This window comes from Trichechus manatus, unplaced genomic scaffold (assembly GCF_000243295.1).
Source record: "Trichechus manatus latirostris isolate Lorelei unplaced genomic scaffold, TriManLat1.0 scaffold00128, whole genome shotgun sequence".
NCBI lineage: Eukaryota > Metazoa > Chordata > Mammalia > Sirenia > Trichechidae > Trichechus > Trichechus manatus.
Window position 1 is genome coordinate 2497278 of NW_004444064.1, and position 26789 is coordinate 2524066.

Sequence of the window (26789 nt, forward strand, 5' to 3'; positions counted from 1 at the left end):
CCGCTGCCCCGACTAGTGTACCGCTGCCCCGACTAGTGTACTGCTGCCCTGCCCTGACTAGTGTACTGCTGCCCCGACTAGTGTACCTCTGCCCCGACTAGTGTACTGCTGCCCCGACTAGTGTACTGCTGCCCTGCTCTGACTAGTGTACTGCTGCCCCGACTAGTGTACTGCTGCCCTGCCCTGACTAGTGTACTGCTGCATCCACCCTGACTCAGCATGTCATCTCTGCCAGCACACCCCTGCACTGGGTGCTTTAACACGCAATGGTGAATATGCACACTTAATCCAGTGCTTTGTACCAGTCCACGAGAGGTGAGTCAGCAGCCTCCCTTCTTGGAGTTCACAGGGGCCCTGAGGTGCTGCCTTAGGAACATGAGAAGGAGGATAGAAGGGAGTCTGTGGGGGTGGAAAACAGAGGAGAATGGGCAGCACAAGGGCCTTGGCTGATGTGCACCTTCTGCTCCCACAACACGTCTGGAAATGCACAAGACCACCATGGCCCAGCAAAGCAGGCAGAGGCCTAAACTGTAGGCCAAGCATTCACCGAGATGCCCTGACAGAGCAGCTGGATAGGTCAGTGCCTCCTTGGGCCCAGCCCCATGGGTGCCACTGCTCCTGGCACCCAAACAGGGAGGGAGGGGTGGCACCTATGGATGGATTAGGGAGGACAGAAAGGGTGAGGCCTGGCAGGGGCCAAGCAAGGAAGAGACTGGACATACAACAGAAGAATTGTGATACTTTCCACCATTCTCTGGATATCTCAACTTCTTTTTCTTGGGACTTGGGAAAACACATTTGTCAAGACATTTTATGCATGGAAACACTAGTGCAGACCCCCAGAACTGAACTGCGTGTTGTGTCTGCAGTCAGGGGGGGCCGTTATACACATGCATATAATGGGGTCAGAAGGGAGGGGGCTGGGCTCTGGAGGCAGAAACAGCATGGTGGATGAATGCTGCTCCAAAGCTACCTAGACCCCCTCTCCCAGGGAGAGTCAGGTGAACAAGTGCCCATCTCATTGGGGCACCATGAGTCAGGCATCTTGGGTTGGGCCACAGGTATGGAGGAAAGCAAGGATTCCCCGAAGCAGAAGCTGAGAGCCTCTGAGACTTGGCAGGTTCCCATGGAGGCATGAGCTTCCCATGGGGTGCCGGGACCCAGAGGAAGCAGCCTACCCTGCCGCACCAGGCGTCTCTACAGCCTGGCAGGTGGTGGGACTCCTTCTTGCCCTTATACTGATCGTCTTCTTTTTTCCCTAGTGAATATTAATTACTTTGCAAACAGGAAACATAAAACAATCAGGTGCTATTAGAAGGCACAACACAAGCCAAGTCCCTAAGCACGTCCACTCTTAGTAGAGAGCCGGTTTCAGTGTTTAGTCTCCCATACTAGTGATGTCTCAAAACAACTTTCTAAACATTGCTGCAGGGAAGGAAGCAAAGTTACTCCAGAAGCCAGGAGCAAACTTGCTCCTCAAGCCAGCATGTGTCCCAAGAACACTGGCATGTGGTGAGACAGTTCCATCTATCTTCCTTCATTCGTATTTGGGAACCAGGATCCTGCCACCATTTTGCTTTGGTTTATGCTTCTCTGAAGATTGGACAAGACCAACTTTAAGGGGCATAGGGCACAATAGGGAAGCTCAGGTGGGCTTGGCTGCCTGGCAGATTTGATGCAACAGAGCCCCAAAACTGACTCTGAAACTCTCCTCCTCCTATCAACCTGCTGTGGGGCTGTGTGGGCTGATTCTAAACCCTACATCTCTGTCGGCTTGGTCCCACCCCAGGACAGATCATGTGGAGACTCGCTCTGAGGTCCAGGAGCACCAAGAATTAGAACCGAAGCAGTAAGATCAGAAGTCAGGGACACATGCTTTCCCGGGAACGTGTCAGATTCCTCCCTCCCCGGCCAAGAGGAGCACACGGGGGTCAGGCCTGGGGGTGGCCAGCCCAGCACAGACTCTACCTGCCAAGTCCCATCCCAGTCCTAAACCATGTACACAGTTATTTTTAATGTGGCAACACCAAAGTGTGCTTGGAAATAAAAGTGTGGCTTTAACTGTGACAGTCCCTTACATCTCCCCAGGGACAGAGGTCCACTCCTGCTACGGTGACCAGTGAATTAAAACAGTTGCCCTTACTCAGAATCTGACCTCGTGTGTAGTGAATCCACAGTCCCAAACATTTGGTATAAAGGTTGTTCTGACCCTAAAACTAGACCACCCCCAAAATCACAGAGTCTCCCGTGTCCCTGAGTGTGACTACCTGGAGGCTTGGATGCCCAAAAAGAGCAGGGGAGCCTCAAAGCAACTGGGAAGCAGGGCCAGCTGGCCTGGTATTAAAGCATAATTTTACCAGTTGTCATTGAGTCAACCCCAATTCCTGGCAACCCCATGTGTGTCAGAGTAGAGCTGTGCTCCACAGGATTTTCAACGGTTGATTTTTCAGCAGTAGATCACCAGGCCTTTCTTTAAAGGAGCCTCTGGGTGAACTTGACCTGCCAACCTTCTAGTTAGCAGCTGAGCGTGTTTAACCATTTGCACTACCCAGGATCTCCATTAAAGCATACTATAAAGGCACAATAACGACAATCATTGGAATTACGGGAAAAATAGAGAGCTCAAGGGTGTCCAAGAGTAATTCCAGAAGAGATATACACAGGAAAAGAAATTTAGAGCATGCTGAAGGTGCATTTTAACCACTGGCAGAAACATGGCTTACACACTAAATTGTCTGTGACAACTGGCTAACCATTGGCAGGAAAAGTCAAGCTAGATTTCACTTCACTTATAACCCAACAACATATGTTCTAAACTAATCAAAGACTAAAGTTTAAAAAAATACAACAAATATAAGTGGATGTGCTTTCAATCTGGTAAATGAGCAGAGATTCTAAACAAAAGCCACAGAGAAAGGATGGATGCATTTAACGACCTAGTAATAACTTCCTGCACTTTGAAAGTACCACAGACAAAGTAAAAACACAGAGGAGAAATTTGAAAAAAATGTCTCAGCGTGGATAAGAACCTCCCACACATCAATGGGAGGAACATACGGAATCCACTGGAAAACTGAACACGCTGAGTGAACAGACACAAAGAAAAGTTTCGAGGGCCTGGAAACCTGAAAGGGAATAGTCATACGAACCAAGGCAGGACATGCGTCTTCACCTGAGAAGCAACAACGTACTTTTGAAGTTCGATCATATCTAGTGTTGATGAAGATGTGGGGTGCAGTCACTCTTTTATACTATTGGGAGATTGTAAGTTGGGGCTTTTTTTTTTGTAGAATTACTTGACAAATATCAATACACACACACACACATACAGGGCTTGGCCAAGAAATTTTGCTGCTATGTATTTATCCTCTGGACACAGCCTTGGGAGTATTTCAAGATAGATTATAGATGGATAGAGGATAGACAGATAAGTAGAGATAGATAGATTGATTGATAGACGAACAACAGATAGACAGATAGATATATAGACAAGTTGGATAGATGATGGGTGGGTGGAAGGATGGATGAATGGATGTGCGGGTGTGTGGATGGACAAATGGATGAGTGGATGGATGGAGAGACAGGCAATGGTAGGTGGATAGATGAATGGATGAATAGATAGATAAATAGGTAAGAGATGGATGGATGAGTGGGCGGTGAATGGTTGGCTAGATAGGTAAATAGATACATAGGTGATAAGTGGATGGACAGATAGACAAATAGGCAGACAGGCAATCAGAGAGACATTTATGGCAATATTTTTCTGTAAAGCAAATTACAGAAGACCATCTCCATGCATGTTAGCAGAGGACAACATAAATACAACTGATAAATTTACACATTGGAATACTATGAAACTGTAAAAAAGAACGAGCTGAGTCTGTGAGCACTACATGGAAAATCTCCAAGATGAATGAGATAAGACAAATACCATACAAGTTTGTATAAATAATAGACATAGACTGCCACTCTCTCACACATGCACAGACATCATACTTTTTCTGGAAGAATTCATAAGAAACTAAAAAATAATACCTCTAGGGGGTGGAGAGGGAGAAGGAATAGGAAACTCTTTGTCTTTCTCCTGCTGGAGCTAGTAATTATTTTGAGCCACGTGAATGTATTTCTTCTATTTGAAACAAACAAAAACCTGGTGGGATCCCTTTCTATTCATATATTAGTCTCTAAGTGCTCAAAGCATTTCTAAGCCTTATTTTATTTGAGACACATGATTCCCCTTTTACTGCCAAGAAGACGGAGAACCAGCAACAGTCACGCGCTGGTCTCATTAGCGGGCAGCCCAGGTTCCAGGGCGGCTGCAGCCCCAGAGCCCACCAGATGCCGCCTCTGTGCACACGTGGTCCCAGCCCCGGCAAAGCAGACACGTTCCTCAGGCAGATGGCTTCAACAATCTTAACCTGAAATTGTGTGTGAGGAAAGTTTTCCATTGAGCTCTCCCGGCTGTCCTGAATAGCATCCATATTTATCTCATAAACAGGTCCGGGTCCCTCTCCACCCTCTCCCGGGAACAGGCCCAAGGTGTGATTCTAACGCTCCTCCGTCACAAACTGCTCTGCTCTGCCATAGTATGGCTCCTGCTTCTTACTATATTTTTTTAAGCTACAATTCCTAATTTCTCTCCATAAGAAAAGTAACCAAAAAAACTTGAAGACAAGGACCAAGCCTCCTCAGCCTCTGATCACCCTCTCTAGACCCTCCCCAGTTCCTGTCCCATGCCCACGCTCCAGAACTCCCTCCAGCCACCAGCCACTGAGGTCACCTCCATCCCACCAACCTGCAGCTCTGTGCTTCCCAGCCCCCACGCCTCCTCACCTCACCCTTTGAGCCCACCTCAAAAGCCACCTCCTCCCCACCCTCCCCACCCCGTGTCCCCACCCCACGTCCCCCATCCTGGGTGAAGCAGCACACCTTATTCTGCAGGTGGTTTGAGCGGAGGGGTGTGAGAACACCGAACGATGACCCGCATGCTTGTCTGGCCTGATGCTTGGTGGCCCAGGTTAAGGGACAAGGGCGGGTAGGCTCTTGGCAGCAGCGGGCACCACAAAACCAAGGGTCACACAGAGGAAGAGTTCTCAGAGCACACGAATACCTGACGCTCTTCAAGGTGGAGGAACCAGCTGGCTCTGGGGGGAGGTGGGCACCTGGCGAGTTGCTCTGTGCTCCCAGTAGCAGGTGGGGAGAGCCTTGGGGTGGAGGAGTGTGTAACTACCACCCAGACACTGTCACTGGGCCCCAGGGGCTGGGGTGTCTGGTGAAGGACAGAGATCAGAGCCCAGGGCTGGGGGTTCCATTCAACACACACATGTTCCCACAGGTCTCAAATCAAACCGAACCAAACCCATTGCCGTCAAGTTGATTCCGACTCATAACGATGCTATAGGACAGAGCAGAACTGCCCCATAGAGTTTCCAAGGATTCGAACTGCTGACCTTTTGGTTAGCAGCTGAGCTCTTAACTACTGCGCCACCAGGGCTCCTCCCCTGCCTCAGGGGTGGGAAATACCAGAGCTTTCCCATATTAAAAAGAAAAAAAATTGTCCAGGCCCAACCAGCTGTAAGGTGATATGAACAGGTATTAGACCAGAGAGTCTCCCATCCGTACAGACAATCAATCACACACTACGTGCTCACCCTAGCTGGGAGGGGCGGGCAGGGCAGTGGGGTCCTCAGAGCCAAGAATGCAGGGAAGGCTGGGGGGATAGCAAGAAGAGCCCACTGGAGTCTGGCCTCCCAGCACCCAGTCCCAGCCCCATGCAAGCTCCATCCACTGCTAAACTGTGTCCTGTGTTCTGGGCTGAACTGTGCTACCCAAAAAGATGTGCTGAAGTCCTCACCCCTGTGCCTGTGAATGTGACCTTGTTTGGAAATAAAGTCTTTGCAGAAGTTATCAGTTAGGTTCACATGAGGTCCTAACCCCTCAAGAAGAGACACGGAGAGAGACGCCAAGACACCATGTGAAGACGCATCTAGACTCCAAGGAACCAGAAGAGGAGCCTGTGGCTACCAGAAGCTGGGGGAGACAAGGAAGGATCCTCCCCTAGACTGGACAGAGAGCGCGGCCCCGCCATCACCCTGAATTTGGACTTTTAGCCTCAAGAACTGCGAGAGAATAAATTTCTGTCCTATAAGCCACCCAGTTTGTGGTATGCTGTGACTGCAGATCGAGACACCCCCTCTTTCATTGTTCACTTCAAAGGGCCAGGCTACAGGCTTGAGAGGGCTCACAGGCTCCCTGGCACGGGGCATCAAGGGAGATTTACAACTGACCAAGAAGGGGGCCTGGAAGCCACCAGCAGCCCCAGAGCAAGGCCTAGGGACAGCAGTGGGTCTGTGAGACCACTCCTCACTTCTACAACCACCTCCAAGAAAGCCCACACGATCAGCCTCACACTTGCTCACTGGGTCTCAGGTCATATCAACGACGTGCTCCAACGCCGTGTTCTCTGTGCCGTTCACTTTTTCATCCTCCCACTCTGCCCTCTCGTCCCCTCACCTTTGCATGATGGGATACCTGGGCAGGTGTTCACCTGGGTGACGATGAGCATGTGTTCTCTGAGGGCGGGGCAGTCACCCCTTCTCTGAAGGGCGGCCATCTTGTCTTCCCTCCTTCATGCCCTCCTCCCCAATCCCTCTTCCCACCCAGCCTGCTCCTCCAGGTCAGACTCTCCTCTCTTCTCGGGTTCGCACATCCTTCCCCTCCCCGGCACCCTCCCTGGAAGGACTCATCCCCCCCTGGGGATTCTAGAACCTTCAATATACTGACACTCCCAAATCTATCTCTAGCCAGGGTCGCACACCCCGTTCCAAACCCAGTCAACAAGCAGCAGCAGAGAGGTCCCCCCCGCCAGACGACACATCTCCCATGCCCACGTGCTCCCCGTGTCGGGGTCCCGGGGACTGAACGCTCTTCCACGGAGGTCTCCTGCCTCCTTTTCCACTGGGGGTGTCTCAGGGGCCTGTGGGGTCTGCTTCTGAGCGCCACCCAGGACCCCTGCTCCTCCAGACAGCCCGGTGGACAGTCCCCCGGATGCCTGCTACCACCCTGTCCCCGCCTGAGCCCACCCCCCAGCTCTCATTCGGTCTCTGCACCCCACACTGCCCCCCTCCAGGTGCTGGCCCCTCCCAGGTTTGCTCTTGGTTCAGGGATCTGGGGAGGGCGGTGTCCTGCTGACCTGAAGGTCTGGGCCCTGTGCCGAGCGCGGGGCACCATAGGAACAGGCCCCCTCCCATACTGCGCCCAGCCCACCCCAGGCTGCCACCCCAGCCTTCTGCAGCTGGCCCCAGCCCTCGGTCACCTCATCCACCAGGAATTCCCTGCAGGAGGCACCCTGAGGCAGGGTGGAGAGGGACAAACTTCTTGCTGGAGCCTTTCTGCCTCCAGGGCCCATACTGGCCAACTTGGTTTGTTGGGAACACAGCCCCCACTGCCCACCCAACAGCCAGGGTCCTTACCGGGTCCCCAGGGACGCCAACGGGGCCTTCTCTTCCCTGGTCACCTTGGGGTCCAGCTTCGCCCTGGGGAGAAATGCCCTGTGAGTGTCAGGTCCAGCTGCATGGCCACATGCCACAGCCTGTGCTCGCTGGGGGAGCACGAGCCCCTTGGGGGGTTGCTGTAGGGCGGGGCTCTGTCGCCGTCAGACAGACCACCAGGCGGCAGCCCCTCCTCTCGACGGTCCACGTTTTACCAGATCCACCTTTTATCAGGGCACCTGAGGGGCAGCTTCAAAGGTTCACACCTTTGTCCCCTGGCCGCCCCGCTTTCTCACTTTCTGAGGTTCAGGAACCGGCTGAGCATTTGGTGCCTCAGCCCCTGCCCTTTCTCTGGGCCCAGACTAACTCCATCTCCTGATCTTAGGGGGGGCATGGTTAGGGGGCTCAAAGGCCTCGTTACTCCAGCTCTGGGGTGCCTCCCCCGACAGGAGGTTCTGGGGAACCACAGGGAGCAGGGAGGGGTCACTAAGCCTCTACCTCAGCTACAGCCAAGTCCCCCCTGTGGCTCTTGGTTGGGATCACCATCCACCAATCAGTGATTTGCTCCCCCTCCTGTACCCCCCCACCATGGCCTCAGGGGGCGTTTCCACCAGCCCGAGGGGTCCTGGTGAGAGGGACCCCATGGCCCATCCTGGGCACTCTGCAGGGCCAGGGGGTCCTGTTCTCAGGAGCCCTGGTGGGACAGGGACCTTGCTGGGGTCCACAGTGGGTGGATGAGCGGGACAGGAGAGGGGCTGGCACTGCCACTGCGGCCCTGTGACTCAGCCTCGCAGACAGGACAGTCTCTCCTGCCTCTCAGCCACCACGGTGCGTGGCACTCCCAGGGTGGGCAGGGTGGGCTTGGGGGTCTGCCTGGCCACCCACCCTCTGGGTCCAGCAAAGCTTTCCCCCCAGATCATGGGCAGAGAGCCCTGCTGTGCTTCTGGGCTTCCAGGCTTCTGGGCTGGGTTGTGGGGCCGCCCTGTGTGGGGGAGCTCAGACCATCGTGATGAATATTGACAGCTTGCAGTCCTGCTGGTGCAGCTTGCTGGCCTATCCTCCCATTTAGGGGTTGACCCATCATCCCCACTCTTGAAATTTCAACAAAGGAATATGATTCCAAAGAAGAATGCAGGCTCCATCTGCAGAAGTGTTTATGGAGTTGCACGGGTGGGGATGCAATGGTTTAGAAAATAGCAAATGAGTGGTGTTTGGGGAACGAGCGGAGTAAACTGTGTTGCGTCCTGCATGTAAACTCGTGTGGCTGGATAAGTGACAAACACAGAGACTTTGTAGCTTGAGGAGAAAGCGTGGGCTTGGAAACACAGAACCGGTGGGTGCGCACCCAACAATCACAACCTCGTTGGACTGTGTTTTACACACGGACAAGGGATCACAAAGCAAACTGAGCTGTTATGACTAGGTGTAATTTTAAGTTAATTTTTTAAAATTAAATGTAATAATTCTTTTAAAATTAGGCTATGGGTTTCCTCCGTGCAACCTGAAATCGGGTCTCTGCTGGGCAAACAGGGTTGGTGCTGGGTGAAGCAGGCTCCTCGTGGGTATCTGCAGGGTACGGGGGTCGGTCACCTCACTCTGTGTTGACCTTTGATCTCTGAACTTTTGGCCAAGACTATCTCCCTGCTCCTTCAAGCCAGGTGGCCCTCTGAGGTGGCCGGAGCCAGGGGCGTTGCTCAGAGTCAGCGGTCTCACCCTGAACCCCCTGCCCCTGGGAGAACTGCCTTTGTTTGGGAAAACAGAAGGTGAGCGTGTGGTCCCTGCTGCTCTGATGGCCCAGTCTCTGCCCAGTGCCCCCCAGGGATGGAGCCCCTGCTTTAGAAACGTGACTTACCGGGTCTCCTCTGGGGCCCCGCAGGCCGGGCGTCCCCTGTGGTCCCACTTCTCCAGGGCTGCCCTGTGTGGAGAGGCGGGGAGGGCTGCAGCAGGTACTGGGGATCCCAGGCCTGGAGACCCTGGCCAACCTCCCCCACCCCACAGGACACCCCAGGACTGGTACCACCTCTCCACCTCACACCCCGTCATTTCAGAGACCAGGGTCTCCCTGTTCATCAGGGTCCACCTACTTCCAGAGTCCCTGAGTCTGTGTGTGCCCACAAGAACCCAAAAGCCAGTCCACACCACTGGTTCACAGGATTTAAACCACCTAGGCGCTGCCGACTTGACTCCACAGAGTTTTCAATGGCTGATTTTTTTGGAAGTAGGTTGCCAGGCCTTTCTTCCGAGGTACCTCTGGGTAGACTCGAACCTCCAACCTTTCAGTTAGCAGCCACCTGTGTTAACCCTTCGCACCTCCAGGAACTCCTCATAGGATTAAAACCACCCAGTCACTAGCTGGAGGTTTTTGCTGCCCAACCAGTCGCTGTGAACGCAGTCCTGGGAGAGACTTTTTTACACAAAGAAACCCCCGTGGCTTGAACTGTGTGTAATGGGGGCTCTCTGGGGTTTGTCAGCACCAGATGAACGAATCTGGTGGGGCTCAATGGGAGGGACAGAGCGTGCAGCCCAGTGCCACCCCACCCGGCACTCACCTTCTCCCCGGGGGGTCCGTCTGGTCCCGGGTCCCCCTGCAAAGAAGGTGAACAGACAAGCATGGGTTTGCAGTGGGAGACTGTGTGCAGTCTTGGGGGTCCTGAGCAGGAGGACGCTGCTTACCGCACTGGGGCGCTGCTTACCTCATCCCCAGCTTCTCCTTTCTCTCCTGGGGGACCTGGCTCTCCCGGCTCACCCTAGAGTGGGAACACGGACAGGACTGTTTCCTCTCTGACCCCTGGCCTGGCGCACAGCCTGGGCTCACACACTGTCCCTTGCGGGGACCCAGCCCCTGGGCTGTCCACTCCTCACCTCGTCTCCAGGGGGCCCCGTGCTCCCCGGCCTCCCGGGCTCCCCGTCCGCACCAGGCTCGCCCTGGGAGAGAGCAGAGAGGTTCATGGTTACCGACGCTCACTCCAGGGTGTGATCGGTGGTCTCTATGGGGCTCTGAGGGCTGGTGTACAACCTGCAGGGGTGGGGGTCGTCTCACCTCCAAGAGGCCACGTCCAGGGTTGTCCTGGGGGACTAAGGGCTCCAGGCTGGCCCCTGCATGCTCTGCTCCCCCTCACCCCAGCTCCAGGCCACTCTGTCTGACCAATGGTCACCTGCACCTCTGGCTCCCAAAGACCCCACCCACCCATTTCTACACAAAAACTTGCCTGAATATTTTAACTTTGCTAACTATTAACCAGTTGCCATGGAGTTGACCCCAACTCATGGCGACCTCAACTCATGGAGACCCCACGTGTGTCAGAGTAGAACTGTGCACCATAGAATTTTCAGTGGCTGATTTTTCAGAAGCAGATTGCCAGGCCATTCTTCCAAGGCACCTCTGGATGGGTTCAAACTGCTGACCTTTCAGTTAAAAGCCAAGAGCTCAACCATTTGCCAAATACCCCTTATAACTGGGTGGTGCAATCAGTTAATGCTCTCAGCTGCTAGTCAATAGATTAGAGGTTCAAGTCCAGCCCCAGAGGTGCCTTGGAAGAAATACTAGGCAATTTCCTTCCCAAAAATCAGCCACTGAAAACCCTCTGGAGTAGAGTCTGCTCTGACACACACAGGGTCATCATGAGCTGGGGTTGGCTCCATGGCAACTGTTCTATTTTAAGAGGTAAAACTCAAGTTTTTATTACTGAAGGTGCAGTTTTGCCAAAGTGGTGAACTGGCAAGTTCGAATCCAGGCCCACAGGGTAATCTGTGAACGCTCAGATGAGATTCTGAAGCCATTTTGCTGGATTCCAGGAAATCCTCCTCAAATCTGGGGAAGAGCTGACATCACTTTTCCTTCATCTTCCCTGACACTTTCTGTTGTGATAGAAAACCCCAGAAGAAAACGCCAGCAATGAGGAACTCAGCTTTGGACTTGACGCTTAAAAAGCTCTCTCTTCATGCTGAGCCTGTCTGCCTACTGCAGCCACCAACATCACGCTCTTAAACAGCTCGGGGACCAGCATGCTGAGCCACGGGCCTGTGCAGAAATCCCTCCAGCAGTTGGGAAGGGGTTTCTCCTGGGTCTCTCCCCTTCTCCCTGGGGCTTAAACAATGTGGGTGAGCATGGCCTGCGAATTGATCCATAACTCTGTCCTATCCTGGCACCCAAAGCTGTGCCCCTCGCCTTGCCCACATGAAGGATGGTGACCTCTGCTATTTCCTCCTCCAGAGGCCATGTGGTGCAGCCAGGCTGACGGGCTGGCTGGCGCCCATCCCTTAAACTGTAGGCAGAGAATCTGCTTTGAATCCCTGATTGAATATTTGGTGGGCAAAAGCGGCCCCCTGCCCCTCCCAGCCCCAACGGACACAGGTCACTGACCTTACTTCCTTTCGGTCCGAATGCACCAGGATCTCCCTTGGGCCCAGGAGGTCCTTGGATGCCCTGTGAAAAGACGGCATCATGGCACTGTTACATGGGCAGAAGCTGGCGCAGCCTCCCAGAGCATCCCAGTGGGCGCACACAAATGCAAACCAAATTTAAAGACGGATCTACTAAAAGGTGGAATGTGCGCGCTTTGTGACCCTGGGGTGACCTCTCAGTGTTAGAAAAAGTAAGTGAGTCAGTGATCACCCCTGAAAGTGCACAGGACAGTGAAGGACTTACATCAAATCCGGGTGAGCCCTTGCAGCCAGGCAGCCCTGGGTACCCGGCTTCCCCCTGGGAGAAAGAAAGAAACAAGATCGTGAAGCCACAAGCTAAGGGGCATTTCCCTTCAAACCCTTTGGCTCTGCTCACTCATCCCTCTGCAGTGTCCCTCTCGGGAAAGCCCACCAGCCCAGAAGATGCTCTGAGCTTAGGTGGGCAGCTTGGGGTCCACTAGGACCTGGGGATTTGCAGGAAATAGACACAAGAAACTCTTCCTGCCTTCATGCCATGCTGTTAACCCCACACCTGCTCACCCCGGGGCCAGGATCTGGTGTTGTCCACAGTCCCTGCGCCCATACCATCTACGCCTCCCGCCAGCTAGGGTTACCTTCATGCCGTCCACACCATCGATGCCTCGCTTGCCCTTCTCGCCCTGCAAGGCACGGAAATGAAAGACAAGGTCAGACAAGGGTGCACAGCACCCACCCGAGGACAAAACCCATGTCCTCAACCTGCCCACTCACGTCCCTGACCCGCAACTCACCTTGTAGCCCTTGGGTCCCCTGGAGCCCTGTGGACACAGGAAGGACAGTGAGGCAGGCCTGGACCCACAAGCAGAACCCCCACCTGGGGTTGGCCCAGTTTGGGGCCAGTAAAGAAACCCCAGTCAGGTTCACAGAGGGGGCAGGTCCCAATGGCAGGGCGCCCACTGCAGAGAGGTCAAAATTGTCCCCAAACCAGGGAAGGAGGGAGGGAGGAAGGTACAGCTCCGCAAAGTCCCCATGCTTGGGAGTTTTCCGGGAACCACCAGGTGGTAGCATTGATGTCTCAGTGCCACTGTGACCCCAGAGATGGCGGCAGCAAAGCTCGAGGGCGCAGCTCACCAGGTAACTGGCCTGGCCCCCCACAGATGCAAGAGGGGAGGGATGGCGAGAGGAGGTCCGCCGCCACGTCCCCCGACCCTGCACCCCTGCTAGGGCCTCACAGCGATGGGTCAGGGCGTCGGCATGACCGTCCAGGTGCGAAGGCACCTGGCGTGCTGGCAGCTCAGTGCGGGGCGGCCTCCACCGAGGCCACGTCCCCAGACCTCTCCACCGAGGCCACGTCCCCAGATCTCTCCACCGAGGCCACGTCCCCAGACCTCTCCACCGAGGCCATGTCCCCAGACCTCTCCACCGAGGCCACGTCCCCAGACCTGCCCGTGCTGGGGGGGCACAGGCCCCCAAGACCAGAGGGAGGCTTCAGACCCTGCGTCCCTCTCACCTTCTCTCCACGGCTTCCTTTTTCTCCCTAGACACCAAGACACAGAAGAGGGGGCTGTGAGAGCTGGCCTGGGAGCTCGGCCCCGGGAGCTCCTCGGGGGTGGCGGGGGGCACTCACCTTCATTCCCTGGTAGCCGACAGGTCCGAGGTCCCCGGGCCTTCCCTGCAACGGGGGTGGGGGGGGCACGTCAGACACCTCGGAGGGGCAGGCGGACCCTGGGCCTCAGCCTGCCTATCCTCTCGCTCCGCTCAGGGAAGCCCGCTCTGGGGCAAGGGGGGACTCCAGTCGGATGATGGGACACAGGGCACGGGCGAGAGCGCTGGCTCTGTGATCTGGGAGCCCTCACCAAAGGAGAGGCCGCCAGGGGCCTGGGGGTGCCAGTGGTCAGGCCACAGGGGTGCCCTGGAGGAGGTGGGGGGTCAAGGGCACCCAGGAGGAGCTGGGGGTCAAGTGTACCCAGGAAGAGCTGGAGGGGTCAAGGGCACTCAGGAGGAGCTGGGGGAGCATCAAAGACACCCAGGAGGACCTGGGGGCATCAGGGGCACCCAGGAGGAGATGGGGGCAGTCTGTGGGGAGACAGGCGCAGGCCTGCAGCAGAGGCCCCTGTGACTTTGTTTCTCTGCGGTGGGCTCCACCTGGCCACATCCCCCACTTGAGCGCAGGCAGGGCCCGTCTGGAGGCCTGCGAGTTTTGGAAGGAGGGGTCCGTGCCTGCATCCCCGTTCTCTCCCACCCATGACGGCAGAGTGGCACCCGGAAGCCAGCCATCTATCCAGAAGCTTCCTCGGCCCACCCTGCCCGCCCCATTCACCATGCCCCAGGCCCCTCATCCCCCCTCCCGCTCAGCACTTACGGGGTCTCCAGCATCTCCTTTCTCTCCCGGGAGCCCTGGCTTCCCACGCTCTCCCTGGAACACAAAACACAGGTGGAGCCAGTGAGGGAGCCCCGACTTCCTCACACGGGAAGGCTCTTTACATGATGCTCCTTCTGTCGCCACGGTTTCTGTGACTCAGTCATGGTCAGCACCACTCTCCGCCTGTGCTGGAGTCAGAGCTCAGGGCCACGTGTCTCCACCCCCACCCAGGGCCCCAGACCAAAGACCTACCCCCCACTAGCCAGACTCAGGCCTCTGGGGGGACCCTGGCCACCCAGACCGAGTGCCCAGAAACCTGGACTTGGATGTGCCATCTCCCAAGCTGTGAAAACAGGACCCTCATTTCCGTCCTGTCCACCAGCAGGCCCCGGCTGGAGACAGGGTGCGGGTCCATGGTGTGTGGAGAGTTCCCTTCAGAGGGCCTCTACCACGGACCCCACATTTCTCCCGCTTCCTGACCACCAGGAAGGGGGCTGGGTGGGTCAGACCTCTGGGCAGGCCTGGGGGCCGCCACACTCCATATGGCCACAGTCGCCCTAGCTCCACTGCACCCAGCCGTCACCCCACCCCAGGTTCAGGGGCATCTCCCTGGATGTTAGGCTCCTTCACCGCCCCCTATGCACAGCCCAGCATGGGGTGGGCACCAGGTGCTGGGGTCTTGCCTTGTCCTTGCACCCTGGACCTGAGTATGCAGCGACCCTTCTCCCTGGACCTAAGCACGGAGCTGACACGACCACTCACCTCGTACCCGGGGTCGCCTCTCAGCCCGGGAGGTCCTCTGGCAGCCTGCAAGACACCAGAGACGGTCAGTCCATGAACGCGTCAGGACGGCCCCAGGCCCCAGGGCGTCCACACCCACACTCACCTGGCACTCGAAGGAGCAGCACTGTGGGGGGACAGAAGCCGTGCGTCAGACACTGGGGGGCACAGACGGCCCCCCAACACCTGCTGCACTCTGGCGGGCTCGGGGAGACGTGAACCATGACCCCAGCAGCACCCAGGTCATGGGTGGGGGTGGAGGTGAGGGGTAGGGTAAGGCCCGGGGCAGCTGAAGGGGGCAGGAGACCACCTTGTGATAGGGGGTGAGGTGGGGCTTCTTACCACTTGCTCCACATTATCTTTCTGGAAAGTGAGAAGGAAAAGTCACATTAATTTCCACCTGTGGCCACAGAAATTTCCAGAGTTCCAGACAAACGGCGCAGGGGCGGGCGGCACTCACGATCATCTCGATGATGGTGTCGATGGTCTGTCTGATAGCCTCCTCTGCATCCCTCGTCTGGTCCCAGTCGGCCGCCGTGAAGTTGCGCCTGTACGTGTGGTCTGTGGCAATGATGCTCAGCCGGGGCTCCTGCGTCAGGTGTGAGCCAGACGAGGAGGGGACATTAGGGCCACAGCCTGGGAGTGGTCCTGCCACCCTGGGATACCCCACTGGCCCAGCCCGACCTGCACCCTGACCCTCTGGGGGTCTCACGGTCCTGATACATGGAGCCCGTGCACAAGGCCTGCGAGGGCTTGGCCTGCTCGAGGGTGTCCCTGCCCCGGGGAGACACACAGGGGTCCTGGGGAGGTAGGAACCCTTGAGATAGACCCTGAACATGTGCTGGGAGGGTGCACGGAGGGCAGCGGAGCCTGTAGTCAGCTCAGTCTCATGCAGATGAGGGGCGCCTGTCTTCTCTGCAGACCTCATTCTGGGCCACCCCCACCCCCAGCCTCAGCTTTGTGGGGACGCATGGGAGCACAGCAGGGTCCTACCAGGTGGTCGGGCGTGATGGCCACTGAGAAGACTTTGACACCCAGGTGCTTGGCCTCATTGACGGCGTCCTCCAGGCCGCCACAAGGCTCCTTATAACCCTCCAGGGGGTGCCCATCTGTCACCACGATCAGATACTTGTTCTCCTTCAGGTGGGAGCCCCTGGAAACGGTGGGGCACAGTCAGACTTGCCCTTGACGCCAGGATCTCCTGCCCAGACTGACCCTGAGGGCTCGGGGCACCCCCCCCCCGCCCCGTGCAGAGTCCTCAAAGCGAACCACAGGCAGCGACCCCCAGGGAAGGGGGTGATGGGCAGCGGCAGGGGAGGCCCCTGCAGCTTTCCAACATGGCTTTGGCTCTGTTACATTTGGACACTCTGTTTCTCTTTGTTGATCCTGGCTACCTACTGAAGATTACAGAAAGGGTTTTAAAACAGAAAATAAAAGTTTTGTCGGCTCACATCTCTGTACAAATGATCTAAACACGCATGTATACCAGGAGAAAGAGGCACAGGGCCTCACAGCAGGGACGAACCCGCGAGGACACTCGCCTCCTGGGGGCCCTGTATTCCTGATGTGCAGGGTATGGAGTGATGATGTAATTAACCAGCAAATGTGTGATGCTGGCTGAGCTGCTGGTTTGGCTGATTTTATCAGTACATTGCTGAAAATGATGGTTGCTTTAAAAAAAAAAAAAAAAAAAAACCTTTGCCGTCGAGTGGATTCCAACTCATAGCGACCCTACAAGACAGAGAAGAACTGCTCCATGTGGTTTCCAAGCAGTGCCTGGTGGATTGGAACTGCTGACCTTTTGGTTAGCAGCTGTAGCTCTTAACCACTGCACCCCCAGGGTTTCCGATGATTGCTTAGGCACCATTTATTTTTGTGGGAAGTGGATGTGATAAGAAAATAACAGGATAATCCATGAAACCAAAACCAAAACCAAAACCAAACCCATAGCCATCGAGTCAATTCTGACTCATAGCAACCCTATATGACAGAGTGGAACTGCCCCATACGAGTGCCTGGTGGATTCAAACAGCCAACCTTTTGGTTAGCAGCCATAGCTCTTCCACTACACCACCAAGGTTTCCGGATAATCCACAGATAGCCTCAAATACAAACCATCCCCAAACATAAAATGGGGCCTCTTCTCAAGAAAAAATGTTTAGAATAAGGGGATAGGATGAAAACCGAAAATACAGATGGCGTGTAGCCTCTTCCTGGCCCACACAGAAACGCCCTAAGAGTATTTTCAGGATAAATGCACATCTGTTTATTTAGGGTGGGCAGTATTTCTCTGGATGGACTCCACATGTGGCCACGCTCTCAAGTCCTCCTGCCGTATGCCTAAACCCAGCAGCGTAGATCTCATCTCAACACACCACTGTCAAAGTACCCTCTGCAAAGACAAGACAAAAGAGAGGGACTTGGACTCATCCTGTGGATTCAGCACCCCTACTTCCGTGGCTCCTTGTGAACTCTGAAGTGACAGAGACTCACTGAGTCTCAAAGGAAGCTTGTCCCTTCCAGCCCCATGCTGGACACACTGGGGCTTCTTCCAGACCAAACAGGGAGGGAAAGACGGGCGTAGACACCGACACCTCTTCCCGCACCTCCTCTTTCTCCTTCTCCTCCTCCCCCTCCCGCACCTTCTCCTCCTGCACTCACTCCTCCTGGCGCCTCCCCCTGCCAGCACCGGTCTCACTCTGCAGCTCAGCCAAGGCCAGCCGAGGGGCGAACGGGTGCTGAGTGGTGGACAGACAGCCCTGGCGTCCACCTCGTCTTGCCTTCAGAGCTCCCTTGGTGTGACTATGCCATTTCTGGGGTGGGTGCAGCCTCAGGGAGGTCACACTCTCCTCCCGGTAACTCAGCCATAAGAGGCGTGGCTTTGTCCATCATCCCACCCCCCACCCCACTGCTGTTGTAGGGAAAGAATTTGGGACATTCTGAGAAGCAACCCTTCAGCCTGGAAAATGTATTTGAAAAACAAAATGAATCAAAGCCAGCTATTCTGACTTTGATATGATTTTACACTGAACTGTGTTGTCTTGAGCATAGCCGAGGGGCGAGCCTGAGCCGGGTCAGGGAAGCCCACCCTCCGTCTTCATGGACACAGCACCTGGCTGGCCTTCCTCAAATGTCACTTCGGTTCAGATGGAGGTGCTCTCCCAGCACCCAGGTGTCATCCCTGTCATAGGGGCACTGGCACTTGGCCATGTTCTTCCATATTTGGGGGGACATATGAAAGCAAGTACACCCCATGAGAATGCTCTCTGTTAAGGACTGAATTGTGTTCCCCCAAAATATGTGTCGTAAATCCTAACCCCTATACCTGTGGATGTAATCCCATCTGGGAATGGGGTTTTCTTTGTTATGTTAATGAGACCGTATCAGTGCGGGGTGTGTCTTCAGCCAATTACTTTTGCGATATAAAAGGAGTCAGGCACAGAGAAAAGGAAGCACAGATGGGGAAGTTAGGTGTCACCCAACATGAAGATCGCCCAGGACTGAGGAACAAAAGCTCAAAAGAGACAAGGGCTTTCCTCCAGAGCAGACAGAGAGACAAAGCCTTCGTCTAGAGCCAGTGCCCTGAATTCAGACTTCTAGCTTCCCACAGCTGTCAGAAAACAAATTGCTGTCTGTTAAAGCCACCCACTTGCGGTATTTCTGTTATAGCAGCACTAAGAAAGTAAGACTTAGCACCCACGGATCAATTTTTGGAATCTCCTCCCAATAGGAAAGATGCCGCGAAGGCACCTCCTCCATGCTCTAGCCCAGAGCAGGTCAGCCAGCTCTCTGGTGACGCAGCCCCATGGGCCCCAACCCCTGCGTCATGAGACAGAACCACGTGATCAGGTTAATTGCAGACAAACTGCCAACACTTGGCAACTTCCTCCCCAACAGCTCCCAGCCTTCAGCTGGGCTGTGGGACATGCAGATCCATTTCCGTCCTCCCCTGGGATCCTGTCCCCACTTAAGGCCATAACCCCATCTGAGGACCATGGGACCCCCCCTCCGCCCCACCACAGGGCGGCGGAGCGGACGGCTGGAAATCTGCCCACCACAGGGGAGGGGGGCACTGGGGACGGTGGCTGGGATGAACTGTACAGCCACAGATTAATCCTCTTGTTGGATTAACCGCGATGTCCATCCCCACTGTTGTGGACGGTCACCACCACCAACTCAGCGCACTGACCTCGCAGCAGCACCGAGCGCCTTCATCAGGGAACAACCCATCTCGCCGCCTCTCTTCTCTCTGTCCCTGTCTCACTCTGTCTCTGTGTGTCTCTATTCTGTCCCTCTCTCTGTCTCTGTCTCTTTCTCTCTGCACCACTTGGTGTGCCAGGGGACAGTCACTCAGCCCTGCCTTGGCCACCGTTCACCCAGTCACGAAATGGGTCAAGGGAAGCCAGAGGCTGTGCAGCCTCCCAGAGGGGAGGGAGGTCTGTGCCCTTCAGGAAAGGGCAGAGGGCTGGGGGAGCCACGTGGGGAGGGGCCGGGGATGCGGAAGGCCCCCGAGGGAGCCGCCCACTCACCCGACCAGCAGCTCCTCCAGCCCCTTCTTGATGGCGCAGTCGGTGTAGGTGCCCTTGCCAAAGTACTTGACTGCGTCCACGCTGCCCTTGAGCGCGTCGCGGCCGCTGGGCATGCGCGTCAGCCCGCGGATGATCTCCACCTCGTCGCTGTAGTGCAGCGCGCCTGCGTTCCACACCAGGTTGCGGTCACAGCGGTAATACCTGCGGGCCACGGATGGAATGGGGGTGGCACGAGTGAGGGGGGAGTGAGGGCTTCCGAGACCCCCAGCACAAATGAGCGCGATGCTGGGATCCACCGTGCGGCACTCCATTGCGCACCCCACGAAATTCGCCACCCTGGCCTCATTGCTCGGGGTCAGAGCCACCTTCTCGCTGGGGCAGAGAAGGACGGGCCGGCGTGAGCCCCGGAAAGCGTGGGCCCTGCCCTGGGAGATGACACGGGTAGTGGGGGTCCAGGGCCTGGAGGACGGGCCTCAGCCAGCGGAGCGACAGGTAGATCTCCCGGGACCTAAGGCGGAGCCCTGGGCAACATCTGGAGCAGGGGAACGGCCGGGGTCACAGGAGGGGGCAGAAGGGACAGACTCTGCGTGGACGGATCTGCAGGTGGTGACAGGCAGAAGGCAGGCGAGTTCCAAGTGGGACCCTGATGTGGCCGTATCGGGTATAAGCCCTTCACTCTGCGCGAGGCCCAGGGTGCCCCCTCCTGCTGCCAGGTCCAGGTGCAGCCGGCCCCTCCCCCAGCCTCCCAGGCACCTGTCTGCTCTGCCCGGGGCCTGGGGTGGTCCTGCCTCTTCTGCCCACTCTGCAAACTAAGAGCAGACAGTCAGACCCCATTTCACAGATGGGGAAACAGGGCCAGAGAAGCCAATCATGGGCCAAGGGCATCTAGAGGGGTTGCTCTGGCAGGCCCACACAGCTGCTGCAGGCCTCCTGACATCTCCTAGGCCCGACTATATCCGGGCCCCACCCAACCCCATCTCCAACCCGTCTCATCCCATGAGGCCCTCATGGACGTGGGCATTTCAGGTCAACTGGGGCTTCTGATCCCATAAGCGTCCTGAGCAGGGCATCCCCTCAGGGGTGGAAGGGATGATTGGTCCATGTGGCCTCTTCCGGAGGGCAGGAGGCTCAGGGACCCCTCATGGCTCCAGTCAGTGATAATGGACAGGGCAAGGGATGGGAGGGCTGGCACTGGCCGAGCCCTTGTGTGTGCCCCCCACACCGACTGCAATGTAGTGGGGGCTCCCTTATCACAGGTGAGGGAATCTAGAGTACCTCCCGCCACGGCCCAGGGTGGGTGTATCCGTGTCCCCAGCTGCACCCAGTGCCCACCAGACAGAGCTCCCTGGTCCATGCCTCCCTGTACCCCTCAGCTTGGCTTACACCTGGGGCTTGTGTGGATTCGTTGGATGAATGGACGAGCAAGTAAACAAATGGATGGATGGATGAATGAATGAATGAATGTGCCACGTCCCAATCCCAGAACCCAGCCTTGTCTAGTTCTGGTTCCAGAGGCCTAGAACTTCTGCCTCTCCCAGAGCTGAGTGAGGCCCACCAGCCCCTCCAGCCCCTCCAGCCCCTCCAGCTGGTGGCATCTGGTGGGGAAGGGGATTTAACCCACTCACGTGGGCATCCTGTCCAGGTGTTAAAGAGGGGCGCCCTCTGCAGCCAGCAGGCTGAACTGCATGCTCCACCGGGTTCTTGCTGAGTTACTGAACCTGTTCCATTTGTTGACAGAAAGCCACCTTTTCTGGCTGTGCGTTGGGGATACTGAGCCCCAGTCTCAGCACGGTCCCCACTAGTCCTCACTGGGGGACACTGTCACTGCTCTGCAGCCTCAAGGGACGTGTGGAACTCATGTTACTCTCGCCCCTCGGAACTACTTTGGACCTAGGGAGGGAGCTTGGATCTGTATGGCCAACATGCTCTCTTCTCAGATGGCGAAGCTGGGTCTGGGCTCGCCCTGCTGGGCAGTGGTGAGGTGACACCAGGCCGAAGTTCTCCTGGGCCCCTCCGCCTCTCTCTGAGAGGCTCGGTAGCAATGCAGAAGGAGAGATTGTCAAGGTGTGCTCCATTCTTACCTGTCTCTCAGATTGTCGATGAAGCGCTTAGTGAAGGCCTTCACCCTGTCCACCAGGGCCCCATAGGGCTTCAGCCTCAAGGCCACGCTTTCCGAGGTGTCCAGGACAAAAAACAGGTCCACCGGGCAGTCTGGGCACAGGTGGGAAAAAGCGGGGCTTCAGGCTCCTGCCCCTGTACCTTCGCCCAGATGAGTCCCGCTGGCTGCCCCTCCCACCCCCCACCCCCCAGCCACAGCGCTGTCCAGGCTCCCTGGGCAGGTGAGTTACTGTCACCCCTCCCAGCTGCACAATCACACCCTCAACAGCAAAAGCACCCACCTCTAGCAGAGGAGACGGGAGGGGCTGAGGACGACAGACCCCTGCTTCTGTCTCCCGTCTGCCCGGCTTGGAGTCAGAACGCCTGTCTTACACCCAAACCTCCGGGAGAGTAGGAATGTCCCAGTCCCCATGGACTTGACAACAAATAAGACCGTTTTTTCCCCAGGAAGTTTTCAAATCAACTTCAAAACTACCAGGGGCATAATCTTCAGAATAAAGGTGTGATCGGAACTGGTGAGCATGTTCCACCATTGACTGCCAGGCAAGGAATCAAATGGAATTAACTGAGCTGTGAAGAACAGTGCTTGGCCAGCACAGTGACCTTTGGGCAGAAGATGAGGCCAAGTCCACGCAAAGCAGAAAAAGCTGAGACTAGAATGATGTTGCTGTTTCTTGCTGGTGGGTCCCCCCATCCCGTCCAGCCCAACATCCCTTCAACAGCAGAGACACTAAAGGGGACACAGTACAGAGGCCTTCCTAGGGATGGGGAGACACCATCAGCACCCCCACAAGCCCCTTCATCTGCAGTTCCCACGAAACGGGAAGCATGATGAGGTCCTGCTCGACCAGCAATGTCCAGGCTGTGTCTGGTCCGGGAACTAGTCTCCCTGCGGCAGAAAGCCCCGAGGCAAAGATGGGGCAAGCCCACTCACCTTGGAATGCAATGGCCTTGGAGTTGGCCGGGACGTCCTGGGCGGTGGCCCAGCAGGCCTGCAGCAGCAGGGGGAGCAGAGCGCGGGCCAGCCTCATGTCGCTGGCCGCGGGTCCCCACTGCACGAGAGAAGGTAGCGAGCGAAGGTAGGCTCAGCCCAGAGAGAGGAGAGGGCGAGGAGAGAGACAGGCGAGAGGCGGTCTTCTGCTCTCCTGCAGCGGCTGGAGTTACAGCCCAGGAAGGAAGGGAGGCAGGGAGGGGCGAGGGAGGAGGAGTGGGCAGGGGCAGGGAGGGGCCGGGCTGGGCTGGGGCAATCCAAGCAGAGGGCTGGGGGTGCGGCTCCAACTTGGGAGTGAGTCACAGGAGCCTGGTTTAGGGTCCTTTCCCTCTAGAACCATCCTGAAAAAGAAAGCCTTTATTCCCTGGAACAGCTTTGACCCGGCATCCTACTCAGCTAAGGAAGAATTCGATTTTTCCTATTTTTTCACAAGTTCAGGAGTATTTTTATTTGCTTACAGTGGACCATAGCTCTCACCGTAGAACAAAACCGCAGCAGAGTTGGAAATACTGGAAAAAAAAAGAGTAACTCAAACGGATTTCCTTGAATCATTTCTCGGTGGTTGCCGATCCCAACGCCTTCGTGCGGAATACATCTCGGTGTTCACCCTGATGGCCGCGCTAACTGCTTTCCACAAGTGATGTTCATCTTTGCCTAAATGTTTCAAACCTGCTGCTTTGTTGGATTCCCGGGTTATTTTCCATGCAAATATGTCTTCACGGTTCAGTCAAATATATAGTTTCAGAAGATAATTCCTTTTTTACTGTGTGAAAGAGTGTGAATAAAAAATATATATGCAGAACACCAGTGGTTCTGAGAACATGTATGTAGACTCCACACTGGAAGGGGGGGGATCCAGATGTGGCCAGAAACACCCCTGTCCCAGAGAAGGTTCCAGAAGACCTTTCCTAGAACTGGAGCCCTTGTTACTGGTCTAAATCAGTGTAAATGTTTTATCATTTGAAACCATGCAAAAGCTGTATAACTATATTAAAGAAAGCTTTGAGAGAAAAGTTTAAAATCATGCTTCATTCCACCACCACATTATTATTGCTCTAGAATTTCATCTGATATTTTCCCCATATCTGCTTTATGGAATTAAAAGCCTGGTGTACGTGTAATTTTGTTGCTGTCTTGGTCATCCACAAGTGGATAGCTTTTAACAAAGAGAAATTTATTCTCTCTCAGTATCTCACAGGCTGCAAGTCCAAATTCAAGGCATCAGCTCCAGGAGAAGGCTTTCTCTGTTGGCTCTGGAGGAAGGTCCTTATGATGCATCAGTCTTCCCTTGGTCTGGGAGCATCTCAGCACAGGAACCTCAGGTCCAAAGGACACACTCTGCTCCCAGCACTGCTTTCTTGGTGGTATGAGGTTCTCGTGTTTCTGTGTTTGCTCCTCTCTTTTGTATCTCAAAAGAGATTGGCTTAAGACACTATCTAATCTTGTAGACCTCATCAATATAACTGCTGCTAATCCATCTTATTACATCATAGTGATGGAGTTTACAACACATAGGGAAATCACATCAGATGATAAAATGTAGACAAGCATGCAATACTGGGAATCATGACCTCGCCAAGTTGGCAGATATTTTGGGGGGACCCAATTCCTGGCAGTTGCCATTGAGTCAGCTCCAGCTCATGATGACCTGGTGTATAACAGAAGGAAACATGGACCAGTCTTGCACCATCTTCATGATCCTTGGTATGTTTGAGTTCATCGTTGCAGCTATTAGGTCAATCAACCCATCTTCCGGAAGGCTTCCCTCATTTTCCATGACCCTCTACTTTACCAACCATGATGTCGTTTTCTAGCAATGGCTTTTCCTGATGATGTGTTCAAAGTAAGTGAGCTGAAGTCTCGCCGTCATTGCTTCTAAGGAGCATTCTGGCTGTATTTCTTCTAAGATTGGTTTGTGTGTTCTTCCGGCAGTCCATGGTATATTCAGTATTCTTTGCCAACACCACAGTTCCAATGCATCAATTCATCTGTTTTCCTTTTTCATTGTCCGGCTTTTGCTATCTGCCACACATGTCATCCAAACTGCGTAGTGGGTATCTCTCTCTGCCGCTCCGAGGGTTTTGGTGCTGAGTAACATTGGTCTGTGAGCTTCCATTCAATCACCCTGGTGACTTGTTCTCTCCATGTCTGCAGAGAGTGGTGACTTTACTGAGCTTGCAGCTTTGGGAGTAGAAAGAGAAATACTGCCAACTTCAGTAAGAGGTTCCAGCTCATCGGTGCCCAGACTCCTGGCTCACAGGAACTGTGAGAAACAAGTGTGTGTGTGTGTGTGTGTGTGTGTGTGTGTGTGTGTGTGTGTGTATTGAGCTGCTAAGTCTAAGGATGATTTGTTATGTGGCAAGTGATAACCGACACATCATCTACAGAGACGGAAAGAAACACCAACTACCCTGTCACGCAGGACAGCTCTCCCGGCTTGAGCACCCTACCCAGCTGGCTTTCGGTGGCCGTTCACGGGCACCGTTGACTCTGCGTTAGCGGGTCTGCGGTGGCGGCGTGTGAGCTTGCAGTGACGAGGTTCGCTGTGACAATAAGGACAACGGCACACGCCAACATCACCACTGTCGCGCCTGGCAGACACCTGGAGCTCAGACACGTCTCCCTGCACCCCACTGCACTCCTGGCAGGGCTGGGGCCGCGTGAGGGTGCACAATTTAAAAGGGTGGTGCAAATGGTGAACACTCCCGGCTGCTAACCTAAAGGTTGAAGGTTCGAGTCCATCCACAAGTGCCTCAGAAGAAAGGCTTGGCGATCCACTTCCAAGAAATCAGCCATCGAAAACCCTATGGAGCACAGTTCTACTCTGACGCACATGGGGTTGCCATGAGTAGGGGTTGCCTCCACGGCAACTGGCTCCCTCTTGGCGTGGTGCCAATTCAGGCTGGCCCCCTCCACTGCAGCCTGGGGGTGCCTTGCCCTCACGGGAGCTCAGCAATGATGGCTTAAAATACACTTTATTTTTTCTGTTACAATGCTCATTATGGAAACTCTAAAAATTCCCCAAAGGAGAAAAGTACCACCCCAGAGGTCATCAGAGTCAATAGTTCCCTGCGTTTCTTGCGGTCTCTCTGCTGTAAACATCTTTGCAGAAGCGTGATGGCTTTGCGTACCTCTGTTGACACCCCTCTACTTGTGGTCTTTTTGGACGGTCAAAATGCTGCCGCTTACTGGGGAAAAGATGAAAAGTACAGAAAAAAGAAAAAATACAGTGTTCCTGAATGGTACATGGAGAAATCGCTCAGATGGTGTGGGTTTTGTTACGTACATTTTCACCACGATAAAATTAAAAATAAAATACAATTTTAAAAGATTATCCCAAAGCCCACGCCAGGCATGCCCCTGTTGGTGTATTTCTGCACGTTTCATACTTGGTTGGAGTGAGCTGTCTCCCCCTCTCACCCTCCTGACCCCCTGCTCTCGTCAGGGACTCTCCCAGGTTCTCACGAGGAAAGGTGGCATCAAGAGGCTGGCCAGCCATTGTTTCTGGCAGAGTGTTGACAACTCCCCAACACACACACGCAAATGTGGACCATTCAGTGTCCAGTAATCATGCAGAAAACCCACTCCTCCAACTCATGGGTGCTGAGCAACTCCCAGGGCCCAGGGGGTCTGGTACCCGCGGTGAAGTACTGGACAGACAAGCCCCTGCCCTCCTGGGACCATGCACCGGACATTGGTGACTGAAGTCGTCTGCAGAGAGGACACCACCTCATGATTCTCTGCCCCGTGTGGGGGACAGTAGTGTGCTGTAGAGGGTCTGGCAATCTTTGCATCCACTGCTGCCTTGGGGGAGAGGCGCGGGCTCCACAGAACTCCAAGACTGGGGAAGAAGGCAGAATTGAGAGGGACAGTGACGAGGGCCCTGAGCCTGGGGCTCACCCCATAACCCACCATCCAGCCAGGTTCCAGTTAGCGTCCAAACGGGTACTGCCACACTGTGCTTCTTGGCCTGTGATTAGTTCACTGTTGCTTGATTCTGCTTCTTGGGTATCTACAGGATGTCTTCTGAAGCTTTTCAGAGAGATGCACGGCCGTCATATTTACTGTTGTTAGTTCCTGTCCACTCGGCCCCTGATGTACTGTGACCTCATGCACCCCCTCCCTTCCTCCCCCCA

General features: G+C 55.2%; 1 protein-coding gene across 1 annotated transcript in view; it reads right to left on the reverse strand.

The window, feature by feature from the left end:
- Nucleotides 1-22708, reverse strand: part of COL6A1 (collagen type VI alpha 1 chain) — a 31763-nt gene extending 9055 nt beyond the window's left edge. Inside the window, exons 1-20 of the mRNA XM_004384788.1 lie at nt 22597-22708; nt 21626-21755; nt 19545-19745; nt 16009-16168; nt 15476-15604; nt 15358-15378; nt 15122-15142; nt 14998-15042; nt 14236-14289; nt 13501-13545; nt 13384-13410; nt 12665-12691; nt 12509-12553; nt 12139-12192; nt 11854-11916; nt 10353-10415; nt 10184-10237; nt 10040-10075; nt 9343-9405; nt 7473-7535 (exon numbers count right to left, since the gene is read on the reverse strand). Of these exons, the coding sequence (XP_004384845.1) occupies nt 7473-7535; nt 9343-9405; nt 10040-10075; nt 10184-10237; nt 10353-10415; nt 11854-11916; nt 12139-12192; nt 12509-12553; nt 12665-12691; nt 13384-13410; nt 13501-13545; nt 14236-14289; nt 14998-15042; nt 15122-15142; nt 15358-15378; nt 15476-15604; nt 16009-16168; nt 19545-19745; nt 21626-21755; nt 22597-22693 (1398 nt within the window). The 5' untranslated portion in view covers nt 22694-22708. The remainder of the gene's footprint in view (nt 1-7472; nt 7536-9342; nt 9406-10039; nt 10076-10183; nt 10238-10352; nt 10416-11853; nt 11917-12138; nt 12193-12508; nt 12554-12664; nt 12692-13383; nt 13411-13500; nt 13546-14235; nt 14290-14997; nt 15043-15121; nt 15143-15357; nt 15379-15475; nt 15605-16008; nt 16169-19544; nt 19746-21625; nt 21756-22596) is intronic.
- Between the last annotated feature and the right edge of the window lie 4081 nt (nt 22709-26789).